Source organism: Rhyacophila brunnea, unplaced genomic scaffold (genome assembly GCF_057557595.1).
Source record: "Rhyacophila brunnea isolate RB1 unplaced genomic scaffold, BYU_Rbru_1.0 scaffold_4, whole genome shotgun sequence".
Lineage (NCBI taxonomy): Eukaryota > Metazoa > Arthropoda > Insecta > Trichoptera > Rhyacophilidae > Rhyacophila > Rhyacophila brunnea.
Window position 1 is genome coordinate 40,874,915 of NW_028233068.1, and position 18,539 is coordinate 40,893,453.

An 18,539-nucleotide genomic window follows, 5' to 3' on the forward strand; every position below is an offset into this window, starting at 1 on the left:
TTATGTTACTAATTTAAGGAATATATTTTTATTTGAAATAAAACCATTATTTAAAGTAGTCAATAAGTATTTTTAACAATTGCCCCGAACTTACCTACCTATTCAAAATACAGTAATAAATAATAAATAATAATAAAATACTCGGGACGGCCCATGGCCCCCACATCCTGAAGCGGGCCCCCAGGTTAGGATCTTTGGCCGGCATCCCTACCTATCGCTGCAGTGTGACGCTCTACAGTAGGTGTACCAAAAAATGGTGTTCGCGATATAATTAATGTGTATATTTAGTGTTTTTTTTGTATATTTTAATACATCCATTTGAATTATGGAGTTGTGGAGTATCGATACACAATTAAAAATTAATTGCCACAGCCACGTAATTTTAAATAATAGCGATATTGAGGAATAATAGCGACTTTTTTTATATTAGATAGAATTTGTGATGTGTGTTTATATCACTTTATTTGGTCGACTCGCCACGCCGGGCCCTTCCCGAGCCCGGGCCCCCAGGCTAGAGCCCTGCTAGCCCCCCCCTTTGTGGGGGAAATGCGGGACGCATAACCACTCGGGGATAGTGAGAGTCAATTTCGTCGATTTATATATTATAAGGATTACATTTATATTTTCTAAAATTTTCTAATTTCTATTAAAACAATATTTGAAGCTCCGGACGTTTTACCAATTGCTTTACAGTCCAGTAAGATCTTTGTTCTCTTATGGAAGACACAGTGTAGAGTTTAAATCCAGTAGGTATCTGACAAAGATCACGATAGTTCTGTTTTTCTAAATATGTTTGGTCCATAGCAAACACCCAATGGATTGGACGAATGGTTATTAACGATTATTCGTAAAATAATATACGTTCTTCGATGTCTTTATTTTAAGACATAACTATTTTCCTTTTAATAATTCGTCAAACGATTACTTTCCGACTGCCTTTCTACAAGGAATGATCACTTTTCACTCTCTCGAATCTCGTAGGTCATCTGCTCTTGAAACATTTTTGCCTGCTGTCACGGGGATGGTTTCCAATCCTGGTGTCCTAAAAAAATTAAATTTATATGACCTATTCTGGGTCAGAACTGTTTCCTCGTGTCAAGCTTACCAGGCACCATTAGCGAGGCGTGCAAGACAAGTAAATGCGCTCCCTAAAGACATAGACATTTTCAATGATGTACTTTGCATTTTATTTTTGAGACTATATTTTATTGTATAAAATTGTTTATGTTTTTATTATTATTATTATTATTTTCTTCTCTCTTGTGTGAATAATATTTGTTATAATGTAAATCTCATGTTGTGAACATCCTGAATATTGATTTATTATGTCCATAATGTTTTGTTTTCTTAAATAAATAATTATTACCGCCACTATATTGTGAATCCACAAAATAGTGAATTAACGCAAACTTAAATAATTGAATAAATTAAGAGCAAAATTTTACATTGATTTTTTTTAAACATTAGCTTTGGATGGATACCTACTTTAAGAAAAACTTTTTCATACGTGAAACTATTACCACGTCTTACTGTTTTGGATCTACAGTGGGATAGTTGGTAGACTACCTATTTCAGACACCGTGAGTGCGAATTTGAACCGCGCGCCTACCAACAATTTAAATTTATTTTCTGTCAATGTGTATTGGCAAGCAGCAACAACCTAATGAGTTGAACGAATGACTAACGGCCACTTCTCATAAATAAATATATTAATATAAAATGAAGTCTATGTGGAGGCCCGTGTGCTCCGCTTATGAGCGAAAACAAAGCGTGAAAAATGGAATCTTCTAATCGTTTTTAGAAAATAATTATCGAAAAGAGTTCAAACAAAAATAATTTCTTGTTTATTGTAAGTTTTATGATTTAGAATGTTTTCCCGGTGCCTGGTGTATTAACTGCCGATTGTACTTAAATACTTAATATTGTTTTCCTCGAAATTAAAAAGCTAAATATGCGATTTCCGTAATTTGCGTAATAATGATTGGAATAAAAGATGCTTGTGAACGTGGTAACCACAACAAAACAAAATGACAGCTGACTCTAAAAGCCGCCGTACCCGCATAATCATTTAAGTTATATAAATATATTTAAATATTAATGTACCAATAAAACAATTTTATTGGCTATGTTGTAAGTAGGTACCTATCTACGTCGGTTTCCGTAAAGTCATTAATAATATACTTACTCAATATTATAATCAGACAAACAAAACTAATAATCCCTGCCTGGATATCCATTACCTAACGACTTTTAAACTGCCATCACTACAATTAGGGATTCCAATCCCGGGATCCCGAGCTATTTTCGATACCTATGAATCCCGGGATTGATAAACATAATCCCGAAGCTTTCAGGATTGATTTATTTAACAATTTTTATGGAAAATAAAATAAAAACGAAAATATAACAGAAAAAATACTTTTAATAACAAATAACTACATTATAAATAAACAGAGTTTGAATGAAGTTTGATTTACACCCATGTGTAAGTTGCCGATTCATTTTATTTTTTCACATAAATTAATAAAAACGAGAAAGATTGGAAAAACACAATGCTTCGCACTATTAACAAAGTAATTCCACCATGATCTCATACATTTTACGGCAGTTTCATATTTGGCTGACTGACTAGATTTTTGAAGCGGAAAGGCCATAAGTACATCATGATTTGCTTTATTATTTTAAATCTCGCTAACCCATTCATTAAGTCTTTACTATCAGAAATAGCAATCTCATATAAAATTCACATTGTTATTTTTATTAGAATATTATTTACTCCATTAAATTTATGTACCTATTTCCAAGATTGAACGTATACAATATTAACAATAAATGCCTTAAATAGTATAAATTATACTAGATTTATTTTTGACCGATTTTATCAATGTTATTTGTAAATATAAAATTTTTATATTAACAATGGGAAAAAATGACAATCCCGGGACCAGTCCCGGGATTGTCAAATTGTAATCCCGTAATCCCGGGATCAGAATTTTTGCTCGGTATTGGATTCCCTAACTACAATAGTACAAAAATGCAGTGTAGTCCCGTGGGTGTAGGCAGCTCATGTGTTGCTTAGGAGTGGTTTAGCGATACATAAAAAAGTCACGGATAATGTTTGAGGTACTCCCCCAATCCAAAAATGTTGCGTTTAAGAATTATTTCAGAATGAGGTAAGTCAGAAGATAAGTCAATTTTTTGACAAACCATGGTGGGTTCGCTGTCAAGCTCGAGCTTGGACTTACTACCCGACGTCATGTCCATGCGGCGGAGAAAAACAAGATGCAAACCACATCCTCTGGGAATGTCCGAGAATGTGCTCCGAAAAGGAAGAGATGCTCAAGTCAATCCAACCAGCTATTGGGCCCATCAGGCCGTCCGACCTGGTCGCCACAAAGCCAAATTGTCTTGCTTTTTGAAAATTTGCGGCGTCTTACTGCAGGCGTGAAGATCTCTTCACATAATTGTTGCTGTCTGTATGATTAGCGTCGTTTTTTGTTATGTAATTGCTATATGTTGTATGATTGCTAATACGCCTCGTTAATTTTATAATACCCATTGATAAATAAATAGGTATTTAAAAGTGCACTTTATTATGGTTTTTTACATCCCGCTACTTTCGAACATTCAAAATTGGAACACAGTTTCAGGAACCAATTACGTTTGAAAGTCGAGGGCCACTTGTACCTGGAACGAATATTCATATTTCTTTAAGTTCTAGATTTTTTCTCCAAGTTTAAAAATATCAAAACGATTTTCTTTTTTCACGGGAGTCAAACATAAAAAAAGTACTGCGTCTCCCACATGGTACGCTCCGGCTCCACACCCGGTCTTAATCGGCCGTATCACGTTAAATGGCCATAAGTTTAAATGTGAAGTATCAGTATATTGTATGACTGGGAATCTCTCAGGAGCAGTTACCCAAGACTGATGTCGCCATGCATTGACATACAGTTTGAAACAAAAAAAAAAATGTTTGTAGGCGGTATTTTGTATCTGATGTATAGTCAGAGTTTGCTAACTGTGGATCGGGATATATTTCGAGAGGGTTACAAACCGAAGCAATGGTGAAAAATAAGAAAATTCATTTTTTAAGGTGAACACAATTTTAAATAATACTAGTAAATAATATAATATAGTACCTAATTAAATATTTTGAAGACAACCTTTATTTATAGAAATGAAGCATAAGCATATTAAAGTAAAACATAAAAGACCCCCATGTCTCGTAATTTTCATACAAAATGCGAAGAACTATATGATTACCTATATAGTTCGTTGAGTTTGCAAGGTACAATAGATTGACAAACTGATAGGTACATGCTTCAGCGATTTGGATGGCAAAACCACAGAAGGGTTTAATGAATTCGTACCTACCTATTATCGAAAAATGTTACTCATGTATCAATTAATAGGCAACGATTTTTCTTCCATGTTGAAAAAAAGCACGCTAAAGACGATAAAATATACACAAGGGTGGATTGATAAGTAAGGTAAACGAAAAAGAAAACAATAATTTTCTGGTGGAATTATATTATGTATTTTCCAAGAAAAGCTATTTGTAGCTCGACACATCTAGTCAAACAATATTCACAGGCTTTTATACCATTTTTAATGAATGATATATCCAACTCTTAAAGAATGAATTTTCAGTATTAAATTGATCACTTTACAAATCCCCAACCCCCGTTTATATTATTTAACTTTAAATCTGGAGTCGGCCAAAAGAATTTGTATCTTTTTCATATAATTTTCTTCAGTTCTCACCTAATTTTGGCATAATATAATACGGTGTTGTCGGTGTTCATCTTTACAGCTCCGCCAATATCATTTAAATTAAAAAATACACTGACGGTATGAATGGATTTAAATGATAGGTCGTACTTGCATAAAACTGAATCTAACTTGGCTTTGATGAGGGTATCCGTTTTCCCGTAAGAAAAAAATATGAATCAATCAATCGAACGACTCATTTTTTTCCAATTCTAAAAAAAAAACTGCGTTCGTCTTATTGTCAAATATAAACTAAATAATATACCCAACCGAAGCTTAATATTTTCTTATCTGACAAATTGGAAAAGTGGTTAACGATTTTTTTAATAGTCGGATGTCATGCCATCATGACCATGCCATTTATCTTACTTATCAAACCTCCCTATCATATTATAGGCACATACGCAGTGACGTCCCGTGGGGGTAGGCTGATTGAGCGTCGCTTAGGGGCGGCAGTTACCCGAAGGGCGGCAAATCTAGGATAATCTTTATTTATATACAGAAATAGCTACCTAAACGTAGTAATAACGGAAATATATTTCCACTCAAAAATTCAGCTCACTGGTTGGAAACAAAATGTATTAATTACCTACTATAAAATTTTTAACAGGATTTAATTTTTTGTCGGGTTCGCGATGTCTTGTTTACTTCCGTTGCCCTTGGACGTCACGTCCATGGTGAACAGCAATGACACGTGCAGATTTTCAAATAATATTTGAATTATAGGTATGTACATAGGTACTTACATAATTTAAAATGTATCCAAATAATATGTTTGCTAGTTACTCGCGAGTTTCGGAATTTGTCAGGCGTATTTTTAAATGTACCTATCTGAAATCGTAGACTCGCAATATTGTTTATTGAAGCAGATAATATGGCATTTAAGTGGTATTATATATCTTGTTAGTAATGTATCCATACAACACATTTCTTAGATATTGGAGTCATGAAAGGATGATAAAAAGTACTGTAAGTATAAATAAATGTGGCGGCATTTTGGCACTCCCTAGGGGCGGCATTTTGTCTAGGGACGTCACTGCACATACGTGCGAGAAATTTATTTCAATCAATTTTAATTGATATACTTTTCGATTTCATTGGGTCTTTTATTAATTTTTAGACTGTATTTGTATAATAATATGTAATATAAAGTGGACTTATATATATAATCGATCAGTATGTAATGTAATAATATTTGAAAAATAAATAGGTAATCATTTATCTTATAAAATATACTTTTATCACGTCACCGGGCTTGAAACGCTCTGTACAAAGTCACGGTCAGGTTTTTATGTTTATTAATAAACAAGTACTTTCGTATTTATAGAACCTAACTGCATTGTAATAACCTGAATAATTAATAATAATTATTATTAATAGTTGTTTATAAAATTATACTAAGTACTTATTACAAAGTAGCCGTTAAAGTTAATATATTTATAATATTGTTATGTATTTCCTGTATTTAAACTTTTAACAGTATTAGTTCTCACCATTAATGGAATGTATATGCTAATAAGTACCTATTTGTTACCTAGATTCAAATTAATATGCCGACTTCATATGAAGATTTTTTTTAGATTAAAACTGAACGGCAATTTGCTGAGATTGTCCCAAAAATATTACAATAATATGAGATCTAGAATGAACCGGTTTCTTCTGGAGAAGACTCGTGAAATCCCAAATCGGTCAAAACAAAATCGCACTGATATTAATTTAAATCCCTGAAACGCGACGTCAGACAACGGTTTTTATTTATTTGGTACCTGCTTATTAAATTTATGTTGCCACCAATACGCTTTGAACGAATTACCTGACGTTGGTAAGGTGCTGTTTTATTGGTAGGGCCCACAAATAATCTGATAAGGTAGCGAGTCGTCATAGACAAGAATTTTATGATGGTCATGCTATAAAATGGAAGAAACACAAAAAGCGCCGACTGTCCTCAAATATTATCAATATTGAATGCGTTTTTCGTTTACGTGACTAAGGTTAATGTATATTATGTTACATTTATGTAACTATTGAAAATAATATAAGTACATATTATTTAACACGTATTTACCTGTATTATATGTATATAACACACATTATCCCATATTTTATCCACACTCGAGAATTAAGCCTAGTTACCGCCTCACTCAGAATGTAACCCACTTTGCACTATGTTTATGTTCTCCCGTATGGCCGGACGGTTTTACATACCGCCCCCAAAGTTATAAAAACATTATTAAAAAAACATTTTTTAATAATACTATATATTTATGGGGTTTATTCGAAAATCAATTATTATTTCATCCAATTATAATATCTCCAATATTTCAGACTCAAAATTTACATTAAAGTATGTGAGAAGCTGACCAAAATCATCATCTTCGACCGATAACAGATATGGCACAGAAAAAAGAAAAATAAATTTTCATTTATGACGTGCAGTGTAGAAAATATACAAGAACTTTGAAATTTTCCAGTATTTTTAATTCACAACACATACCATGAATAAAATTATTAATAAAATCTTTTCAACCCGAAGTACAGAAAATGGTGTAAAGCAGACTTTGTCATAAAATAAATTGTAATATGCTTCATTTATCGAGTCCTTGACAATTATTAATTTTTAGGTCCCGGAGGTCTAAATTGGGGGCAGAAAAAATAACCAAAGTCTATTGAATTGATATCATTTAACTAATTATCTCATATTTTAGAAGAATTGTAATCCACCACAAAATTCAATCCCGGGATTACGAGGTACAGACATGTTATAAAAAGCCCTAATTTCGTTTCTAAAATTTTTAATATAAACTTGAAATTTTCCTAATGTAAATTAAAATTAATACGGATAAATAAACATTAGTCAAAGTAAGTTTGTAGGCAAGTAAGTACTCACTCATTTCAAAGTAAGTATCTTTTGTTTTCTTACAAATCGATACCCCGTTCAATAGGGGAACAACTCATAAAACCTTGTTCCAAGATAATGGCGTTTGAATTTTTTGAAGTAATTCTCATTTTAATATTAAAGCCTTAATTTCGTTAAACGTGTATGTTTTTTTATATTCAATTTAGTGGAATTCACCAATGCACAATGAAATTGTACATTTTAATAAGGAATTAACCAATAAATTTGATTATATAACGGAATTACTGTTTAATCTCAGAAAGGGTTATTCGATTTTATGACACATTGAAGACGTTTTTGACTATAAAGATAAGACTTTTCTACATCGAATGGCATTCTTAACTCAAAACCTTTAAAATTTGAGTTGTTTCCCTATTGAACTGTGGTATCGAAATATATATCTAAAATAATTGTCACCATTTTTTGGATAGAGATGAGGGTGTGAATGTTTTTTTTTTACGTATTTACCTTTTCTCATAACGCAATCAATTTCATCAAGTAATTTAAAAAAAAACTGTCAACGATACCAATAAAAATATAATTTCAGTATGTTCCCATGTGTGTGAGTGGGATTTAGCAATACATTTTATTTTGGCAGAGTTGAAACGTATCTGCAAAACCCTACATATAGCGATGTACTGATGGTGAGTAGGGTTTGGCAACGGACTTTGTTTAGGAATTAGTGTTGAAATAAGGTCGCCAAAGGCTGCTTCGGTCTGTGCAGCGACAACTCAGCTGCGTGGTCGCGTAACAAATAGGGTTTGGCAATACGGGCCCCGGCTGTAGCGTCACAGAATCGTAGTATGTTTCCACTCTTTCAATATGAATGCCGCAATTTCAATATAAAAATTATAATAATTAAAAGCTGTATCAAGCATTTTTATTGTTCTCTATTTAATAGTGTTATTAGGTATGTCTAACTGTTTCAAAAACGTAAAAAATGATCATTTTTCAAACGTCACATTTCAATGACTTACCTAATTAATTATTGGTTTTCGTAAGTAGGTTAAGAAATAATTAAGACCATTAAATTTAATAATATCGACAACGTTGTACAACCAATTATTATCTAATTTATTGTGTCACTAAATAAGAGACCAATTAAATTAAATTGAAAGGTTGAGGAAAGACGAGAGAAAAACATGTGGTGTTAATCCAAAAATATTCAAACAACCTTGATAGTCTCAAATAGTATATATTATATAATATATAACAGGGATTGCGAACCTTTTTACGTACGCGTGCCAAAATTTCACAAATCATACTTTTCAACTGTCCGACGTGCCAAGCAGTTTTTTAAGGCGATTTTTTTTTTAAGTTTTATAAAAAAATAGTTAATAATTCTATTAAAAAGGTTTACAAATTACAATTGAGTTATTGATATTCTATCTTTCACCGTATTTCTAGCATATTTTTATATATACATATATATATTATATATTATACATATAGATATGACACCCCGGAAGTCCGGGTAGGGAGGGGAGTCGGGTCCGCACAGCCCGATCCAACCTCCGCGCTCAACCCTCCGGTCGACCTGACGTTAATGACGCCCTCGGTAGAGCGCCGTCGATCGATACGTGTCAGTCACACGACCAGCTTCCATCCTTCGACTAGCTCAGTGATGGTAAATCGTTCAGGGCGGTCAATCGAAGCTGGGTTTGGTTTGGTAGAGCACATTCAGTGTAAGGTTAGGTCTTGACAGTTGGGTTAATATAGGATGCCGGGATGGTAAAAGTGATGAACGCACCAATTAATCGACACAAAGGTCAACGGTTTTTATTATTAATTATGGTTCACAAACAGTTACATACACAACACAACACACAGGACACAATTATTAAGTTTTACACAGTTTATAAAGTTACATGCACATTCGAGATTAATGGTCGGTCTAAAGTTTGCAGAATATTAATTTAATTTTCACGAGTAGGTTCATTTATATTTTTATTCGCAGTGATCGCACGGCTACACTATTATTTATAGAAGAGTTATCTAAGCTAATTTCTCGATTTTTAAATTATCTAGATACCTCTGGGCGCCTTGTGTAGCCAGCAAATCAAAATTCACGTCACTTAACTGCCATGGACAGTTGGTATGTAGTAAATACGTGTTGACTAACCGGATCGATTCCTGTCGATACAGAAATCGTTTTAAAAAGTAGGTAAACAACAACAAATTATATTCTTCGCGAAGTCGATTTTAAGCGGGACACGAAGTCCATCACGGATCAAAAGGCTTCGGCTTACTGACCTGGCCGCTCGCACCACCCGTTATGTCCCCTTTTCAGCCTTATCGCTGTCCCTCTCGATCTACCCCTGAACGCTCACGCCTTTACTTGGGTTTTACTTTAAGGGTCGTCCAAGTCACCTTTTAGCCAGGTAGTCGAGAGTTACAGCGATTTCGGAGGAATCGAGCCCAAAAGAAACAACATTGGGTATGGTTTTTGAAATATTCGAATTACGACTATAAATATTAATCCTGCGTGACCAACCTTCATCTCAATCATCTAGTATTTTTTTACATTTTTAGTTAATAAATACAGAGCATTTTATTCATCGATCGGCGATAGACGGACATTTGGCTTGGCGGACTATAAGAAACATGAATGTGGCATCCATATCTTCGCTCGTACTTTACCCTAAACGGGTCCTCCATACACGTATAAACGTGGAGGTATCAGATATATACACAGTTTATTCAAAGAATATTTTTTCCTTGTTTTCAAATTACTCAAAGTCATCGTGGAAGCATTTAAACCACTCTTCTTTCATGTTATTATATTCTCCGTCACTGAGCGGTTTACCATTTTTAGAGATTATGTTTGAGGTAAAATAAAAAACAGTTAATATATTTGAATGACTGCCGATAATTAATTTCATAAGGTTTGTTGATTGTATATTTTTATATTTAATTCCCCAATTCTAAAGACCGACCTATGCAAGGGTACGATTACATTAAACGTAATGATTTGCCCGCAAATTTTTATACAATGCGATTTGTCATTATTTATACATGAATTTCATCGTTTCCGTTAGCGCAACGATTGGTACCTAAACATATTATGAAAAACCGAAGAAAATACGCATGGCTATGTCGTCATTATTTTTTAATATAGTATTATATATCTACGTATTTACACTTCATTTCTCTTCAAAATGAAACATTCACGTGCCATGCAAAATCATCTTGCGTGCCACTTGTGGCACGCGTGCCATAGGTTCGCCACCCCTGATATATAACAACAATAAGTATTTTGACGTTTCATTTCTTCGTTTTTATAAAATACATATAGTGCATATATTTTATTAATAGACTTTTATATTAAAAACGAGTAGGTAGAAATATTAGATGCTCTATTATTACATTATAATTATAAAAACTATCTAAACATTGCATTGCTTCTAATCATTAAAATGTGTAGGTGTAGGTATAATAATGAAATAAGTAGCTCTATTTTTTATCTTTGGTTAAACAAATTAACATCTTATCAAAGTAATGCTAAATAAAAACACGACTGAGATTACTAAAAGGCGCCAAGATTTGTGTAACACCTACACAATTTTCTTTTGTTGAAAATCATTTAGCGAGCCTCCGGAAAATCAAATATGGACATTTCACAAAGCGACATAATAGGTAGGTGCCTACGTCATTTTATTATATGAACATCATTTTTAGTTTTTGCATTTTGGGTAACTGTAAAAATAGAGCTTAGAATTTACCTAGTTATATACGGAATAGCAATTTCAATAAAATTATATCTTCATATTATTATGCACGCAAATTGAATACAAATAATATTTCCTTTCATATAAACTTGTTTAAATAATAAATACATGACAATTCGACCTTCATTGTTCGTGTATAATAAAATAAATATAATGTCATGCCATACAATGCACAATTATGTTTTTTTTTAAGAAATAATTAATTTTACGATGGATTTAAATAGATCTTACTAATGTTTCCTTTGTTTTATTTTATTACATATTGTAATACCATTATTTTGTTCATCGGTGACTTTAACCTACTCAGATATGGAATATCTTATACTATGTGAATATACATAATTATTATCGCCTGCCTCGTGGACTACGAGAAGACATAAAATTGTCAATCTTAATTACTCTGTTTGGCGGATTATTCTGGGCTATGGTGTCCAATGTACAATGATGAAATCTGTCGCCATGATAAAACACTATCTACAGCTACACAAACACTAAGTACAGCGCACTGGCGAGTTTGAGGACGTGAACGCCCGAGGCACTGGCTTATTTTGAGGCCCCCACAATAAAAAAAGAAACATACATTTAAACCAAGTACCAACTTCTAAAAAAAATATCATCCTCTTTCCTAGAATCACATCCTGTTAGTAAAAATAGTATTATTATAACAGTTTAGAGTGATGAAACATTATAATATTAGTGGTTTATTTTTTTGTGTACAAGTAGGTACCTATCTGTTTGAGTGGTTGTGTTATGTTATTATAAGCACTGTTGATGGTATGACGTTATTTGTTTGGGATAATATTTTGGTTACGTGTGAATTGTACGTAAAACATTTCACCGTGGCACAATTCGCCGTGAGCTTTCTTATCAGTAGTAGATGACCATATAGTATACGGTCTCCAATTTTATTAGATACAATATGAACATTAATTAAATTTTCATATGTGATTTTGGCAAAATTCGTGTATACAAGAATGAAAACCTAGCCTAACCTAACAAATAATCCAGTATATCGGGCATTTTAAAAATTTGTTTGCTGCTAGCTTCCTGTAAACGTAAAATGTAAACCGACAAGAACCGTTTTTTATTTAGACATGAATCTTATGTCGGTACTAGACGACCCAAAGAGATTGGACTGTCTTTAATATACGGCCATATATTTCCGATACAACATTTCACAATGAAGTGTGATAAGGCGAACTGCGTACGTACAATTTTCCAGACACGAATATTTTATACTTCATTTATGATAAATACGCACGGCTTGAACTATTTCGAGCCCCCTTATAAATTTTCTAACGAATCGATTGCGTCATATGCGTAAAAGAAAAATAGAGTCTGGGGAAGCGTGAGAGCAGAGCTGGACGGCCTTCGACCTTTTTGAAATCACGGCAGGAGTCAAGCAAGGCTGTATACATGTGTCCTTTCTTTTTATCATTATGATGGATTTCATAATGTGCAAGATTGTTGGCACCGACTGTAGTAGATACAGCGGTGTAGTTCTAAATAAAAAAAAAGTACAGGAGCGTTGATTAATTATAATATTTTAGGCACCCCACCCCTCCCCATCTTAAAATGCTGTGCTTATGAAATTTAGAACTAAGTCAGTCAGAAAATAGGCATGTGGTCAGTGTATCAACGTAATATGGGTGTGAACGGTAAAGAACTTGAAGCCCAGAACAATTATTTTATTTCTGAGTTCCCTGGCTTGAAGGAACACGGACAATTTTTTACCATATTTACTTCAGAAATGGATTGTTTAATTGCCTTTTTCGCATTTTCACGCCCAGTTTATCGGGTATAAATAATATGTATACGATTTAAATTCTCGATTTGGTTACATATTAAAAATAACGACATAATTGTCTCAATCCACGTGAAGTGTGAAAAACTAGTTTTATTGAAATCTTTGTACTTATAATGTACATACTTAATTAAAATCTGTTCACCGTTTTTTTTTTCTAAAAAGAATGCTTTTGTCTTTGTTTACACCTCTTACTTTAACGAACAATTCTGATAATATAGTCAATGTATTGGTGGATTAAGAGATAATTCGATAAACATGCATACATACGTTATTTAACGTTTATAAATATTGTAATTAGTTACATAAGATCGGTTATTTTTCGAGTTATAACTAATACATTCTTAAAATAATAATAAGTATAGGAAATATAACGCAGTAATTTTTTTCATATTTTTCGTTAGAATATTTCATTTTATTCAAAGAACTGTAAAACGGTACGTATATAATTACTTAAATAATCAAGATAAATATAAAAATATAACTTACATTTTTGGGATAGTAATCAACAAATTTATCATTAGTTTGGGTGTAATCATACATTTCAAATATTTTTGAACATTGCCTCGTCAAGTTGCGAGAGTCCCTTGTATAGCATTGAGTGTCATTGCACCCAACGGCATACAGAATGCATAACAACGATAATGATACCGTGGAATGAGGCATATTCAATAATATTTGAAACGACATTTCACACTTTGATAATAATAAATTTGTTGAAAACAGTATTTAACGAAGAAGATTTTAACACATTAATAAACAATTGATAACACTGTTGCAATTTAATATAACACACTTAGCGTAAACACAAACTAATAACACAACCGCCAGTTTTTAAATTAAAATTTAGAAAACAAATATCAGTAAGCACAAACTGAGAAATTCATCTTCCAATTATTATCATTAAAATAAGTACGATAGAGCATATTCTTATATACCATCCGACATATCCGAACCTATCATATATTGGTAAACGACTAATGTAAAAATTTTCAAAGCCCGTCTTTTATAGCTCGGCTTATACCTACACCTCAATGTGTACGTTTTTTATGTAAACATAATCTGAATGGATGATACATACGCGCATCTTTTTTGAACTTTTCTTATTCCATGATACATTTTAATAATATGCAACTGCTTAGTAAACACAAGTTTTTTTTATCTCTAAGTAGGTACCTACATTTCGAGACAGTACAAACAATTATTCCTTGGGTGAATTTTAATACGGGAAAGTATTATTTTATTTACTGTGTTTTCTTGTTAAACAATAATACTATTATAATTGAAAGAAACATATTTTGCATATTGGTACCTATTTAAATGTTTCATATTAAAAATAAAACATTTACGATATGTTCAAAGTCAATTTATTTATTGTTATGCGATATTTTTCTTATAATATAATTAATTTAACTTTTATTTCAAATAATACATATTTTTATGTATGATGGGGGATGGGAAGCGACAATTTTGGGTCTTTGTTCGGACCGCAACCATCCTTAGCGCGTCCTTGATTTTCCCAGTTTTTATAGAAACAACCATAATTATTTAGATGAATAATTAATTCGTAACGTAAATAACAGTAGGTACTTAACCAAATAGTCAAAGAAAAATATAAAATGAATAGCATTTTCATTTAATTTATAAATAAGTAATGGATTCTACGCTGCCGGCATAGATAATAATTATTATTTGTATCTACTTACCAAGTCAACCAAACTAAGAAATATAACGGATGTTTCGTGTACAAGTTACAAGAGGGAGGCTTTCATGTACGATCTCCCCCTCCCCACCACCAAGAAGGAAAAATACACGTTTTTTGCCTTGATTGCACATTACTTATTCCAAATCAGGATCAAATCAATCTTGGCATGAATATTCGGTGATTTGGCTGTCAAGCGTCCATCTTTTACGGGTTGGCCATACTCCTTTCGGCATTATACGTCGCGCAAGGTTTGTGCCATTGGAAAACCCGTGGTATTCATGTTGTGTTGGTGCGACCATCTGTAGCATCAAATGTTTGCTTTTAATACCTAAACCCTATACCAGCGGTATAATATAAGATATAATATAAATAAGGGAATAACCTATGGTACGCGAATGTTTCATTTTGAAGAGAAAAGAAATAATACTATTTTATATAAGTACCTATATTTAAAATATATATATTTTTTAAAAGTTTTATAAATAAAATATACTTAAATAGGTACATATATGTACTTATATTATAATATACCTAATATTAAAAAATAATGACGACATATCCATGCGTATTTCCTTCGGTTTTTCATAATATGTTTAGGTACCAATCGATGCACAAACGGAAACGATGAAACTCATGCATAAATAATGACAAATCGCATTGTATAAAAAATGCAGGCAAATCATTACATTTAATATAATCATACGATTGCATAGGTCGGTCCTTAGGATTGGGGAATTAAATATAAAAATATACAATCAACAAACCTTATGAAAGTAATTATCGGCAGTCATTCAAATATAATAATTGCTTGTTATTTTACCTCGAACATAATCTCTAAAAATGGAAAACCGCTCAGCGATGGAGAATATAATATGAAAGAAGAGTGGTTTAAATGCTTCCACGATCACTTTGAGTAATTTGAAAACAAGGAAAAAAATATTCAATGAATAAAAAATATGCCAATATATAAAATTTCACCTTAAAAAACTGCTTGGCATGTCGGACAGTAAAAAAATATTATTTCGGAAATTTTGGCACGCGTACGTAAAAAGGTTCGCCATCCCTGCCCTATATCGTATACTGATACGGAATAATTTTAACTATAAATAAAAGAAGGATACATACGTTATTTCTGCCAAGAAATTTGAAATTATTTTGGAATTTGGAATGGAAGTATGGTTATATTGATAAACTCAGCAAATATTATGATCGCTCAGTTGCATTCTGATTTTCTTACATACCCAATGGCGGCCATTTTTTATGTTTGCCACTCAGGTGTTTAGACAAAATAACACAAAGATTGCCTCGGATTTAGGTATCGCTAAAATCTGATATTATCTGGATTTTCGACTACATAGTATAAAAGACTTCTTCGGCCATGTCCATAGCCCCCACAAGAGGGTAGGCTGACAGGGGTGTAGCCTAGGAGCCCGAGCCCAATGGGGCCCGGCGTAGTGGGTCGACTAGATAAATGAGGTAAACACACATATTAGATTTACTCTGATAGTAAAAAAGTTGCCTGCTGCGCTATTTTACTTTGGGGTTATTACCATTTTAAAATATACGGTTGTGTAATGCAATTTTTGGTGTTGATACTCAACAACTCCATAATTCGATGTGTTGAAAAATCGCTAAAAATACACTGAATTGACTTCGAACACCATTTGGAAAATGCTACAGTAGCGTTAGACTGCTTTTAACCTTTGCGATAGGTAGGGGGGGGTCGCCAAAGATCCTGACCTAGGGGGCCGCTTTAGGATATTGGGGCCATGGCCATGTCAGTAAATGCAGCATTTCGTCTCTCCGAAACAACACATAGGTCATTGTTATCAACAATTCTAGCAAAGATGTTTCTGATTATTTATTTTAATAATATAATACTTTTCAATGTATATGTACTTAGATGTTTTTGTATTCATAATAAGACTGTTATGTATGTCTATTATGTCTAACCGTTATAATCCAAGTTTAAAAACTAATAAACAATAGTTTTCATTTCGCGTTAGTGGTCCGCGAAATATTTCTCCAGTTTTCACCGGTTCGCAGCTGTAAAAGTTTTGGAATCACTGGTTTACGATATCTGTTCGGGAAATAATAACGAAACACATACCTAGTGCCTATTTACGTATTTATATTGCCGTCATCGTTAATAATTACTTCTTTGTTACCGTATTTATTATTCCTCGGATATTACATCCTTCTAGCCTTGGGTCTCACTCCGTATTCAATAAAATAGGTAATGGTTTACTAAACACTATTAAGATACGTAAATTCATTTACGTCACTCCAGTTGTATCATAGGTAAATATTAAAGTATAATGTATTAGATTTTGGTGAATCGAGATATTCACGTTCATCATTCCGGTTTTTTTTTTGGTTTTTCTCCATTTCTTTCAGCCTAGACGCCCTAGACGATATAATAATGGAAATATTTCAGCGGTTGGAAAATGAATAATATATGTAAATAATAGAATAGGTATTAGGCGCCTAACCATTGTGAAGATCAGCATTTCCAGATTCAATTTAGTAGCGGAACCCTTTTATAATTCGTATACTATAGCGGAACCTCAGAGCAATAATACTAAAGAGGAAGGTATTGTTCGGCTATATGACGCCGTTTTTTTTACATAATAATGCACAGTGGAACCTCTATTTTATTATTATTAACTTAAGTACTTTATATTATCGTTAATATTACCATCTTACTTCTAAGTACGGCTACCAAATTTAAACACAACACAGGTAAACCATATTTTCTACTAAATTAATTAAAAACTTTATATGTCGCATAAAAAAACTAAATATTTCATCAACACGTACCTACTCCTAATTTTGCCCTAAGCACATAAGTCAAACAATATTTTTTACCGACTTAATTCTAGATTCACTAAGTCGATTATTCATAATGTATTCTATATTATTGCTCTAAGATGCATATTGCGAAAATAATACGCGTGCTGAATGCTGTCCCATTTGCACTTATGATTAGGTTTTTGTTCAGGCTTTGAGCGGAACCTTTTCGTAGCCTGATAATGTAACATTTTCGAAAAATCTTTTTCGAAGGAAAGTCAAAATTGTTATAGGTACATATTTTTTCGTTTACATTAAATGACGAATGATTTTAGTTCGGTACCTACTTCTTGAAATTCATCATAAAGTTAAATGACAATAATTGAAATTTTAATTATCATATTGTCACCAGAAACATGAATTGAGTGTAACTCAAATTAAACATTCTCTTATTTGAGTTAGGTAATACAGTGATGTTCTTTCAACATTACTAAATATCACAGCCAGTGACGTCCCTAGGAAAAGTGCCATCCCTAAGTAACCGCCCCCTTTCATCTTAGCTTCAAATTGTCTGAAAATTCGTTAGGTACCTATTTACTTATTTATTATTAATTTTCGACTACCTTAAACAGACAAATACCTACACCAAAAATCTTTAATTTGATATACACACCATCTACTGATATCAGAGAATTTTCACAAAACCTACTCTTAAGCAGTGGTGGTTTTAAGTACCTACGTGAAAACTTGTGTGTCTGACAGTTTTGGAGGCACCGTTTTGACAATTTTTGTCCATGCGATAGGCCACCATTACAATATAATATGTTACAATTAATGGTTATT

The 18,539-nt window shown here is 32.7% G+C and overlaps 1 protein-coding gene across 6 annotated transcripts in view; it reads right to left on the reverse strand.

The window, feature by feature from the left end:
* Positions 1-14,180, reverse strand: part of RhoBTB (Rho-related BTB domain containing) — a 64,535-nt gene extending 50,355 nt beyond the window's left edge. For 3 of the 6 annotated variants that reach the window (XM_085954964.1, XM_085954962.1, XM_085954965.1), the window contains exon 1: positions 14,140-14,180. In XM_085954964.1, the coding sequence (XP_085811090.1) occupies positions 14,140-14,142 (3 nt within the window). In that variant the 5' untranslated portion in view covers positions 14,143-14,180. Of the gene's footprint in view, positions 1-13,690 lie in introns of all 6 variants that reach the window. The other 3 variants (XM_085954960.1, XM_085954958.1, XM_085954967.1) reach the window with 2 other exon arrangements.
* Between the last annotated feature and the right edge of the window lie 4,359 nt (positions 14,181-18,539).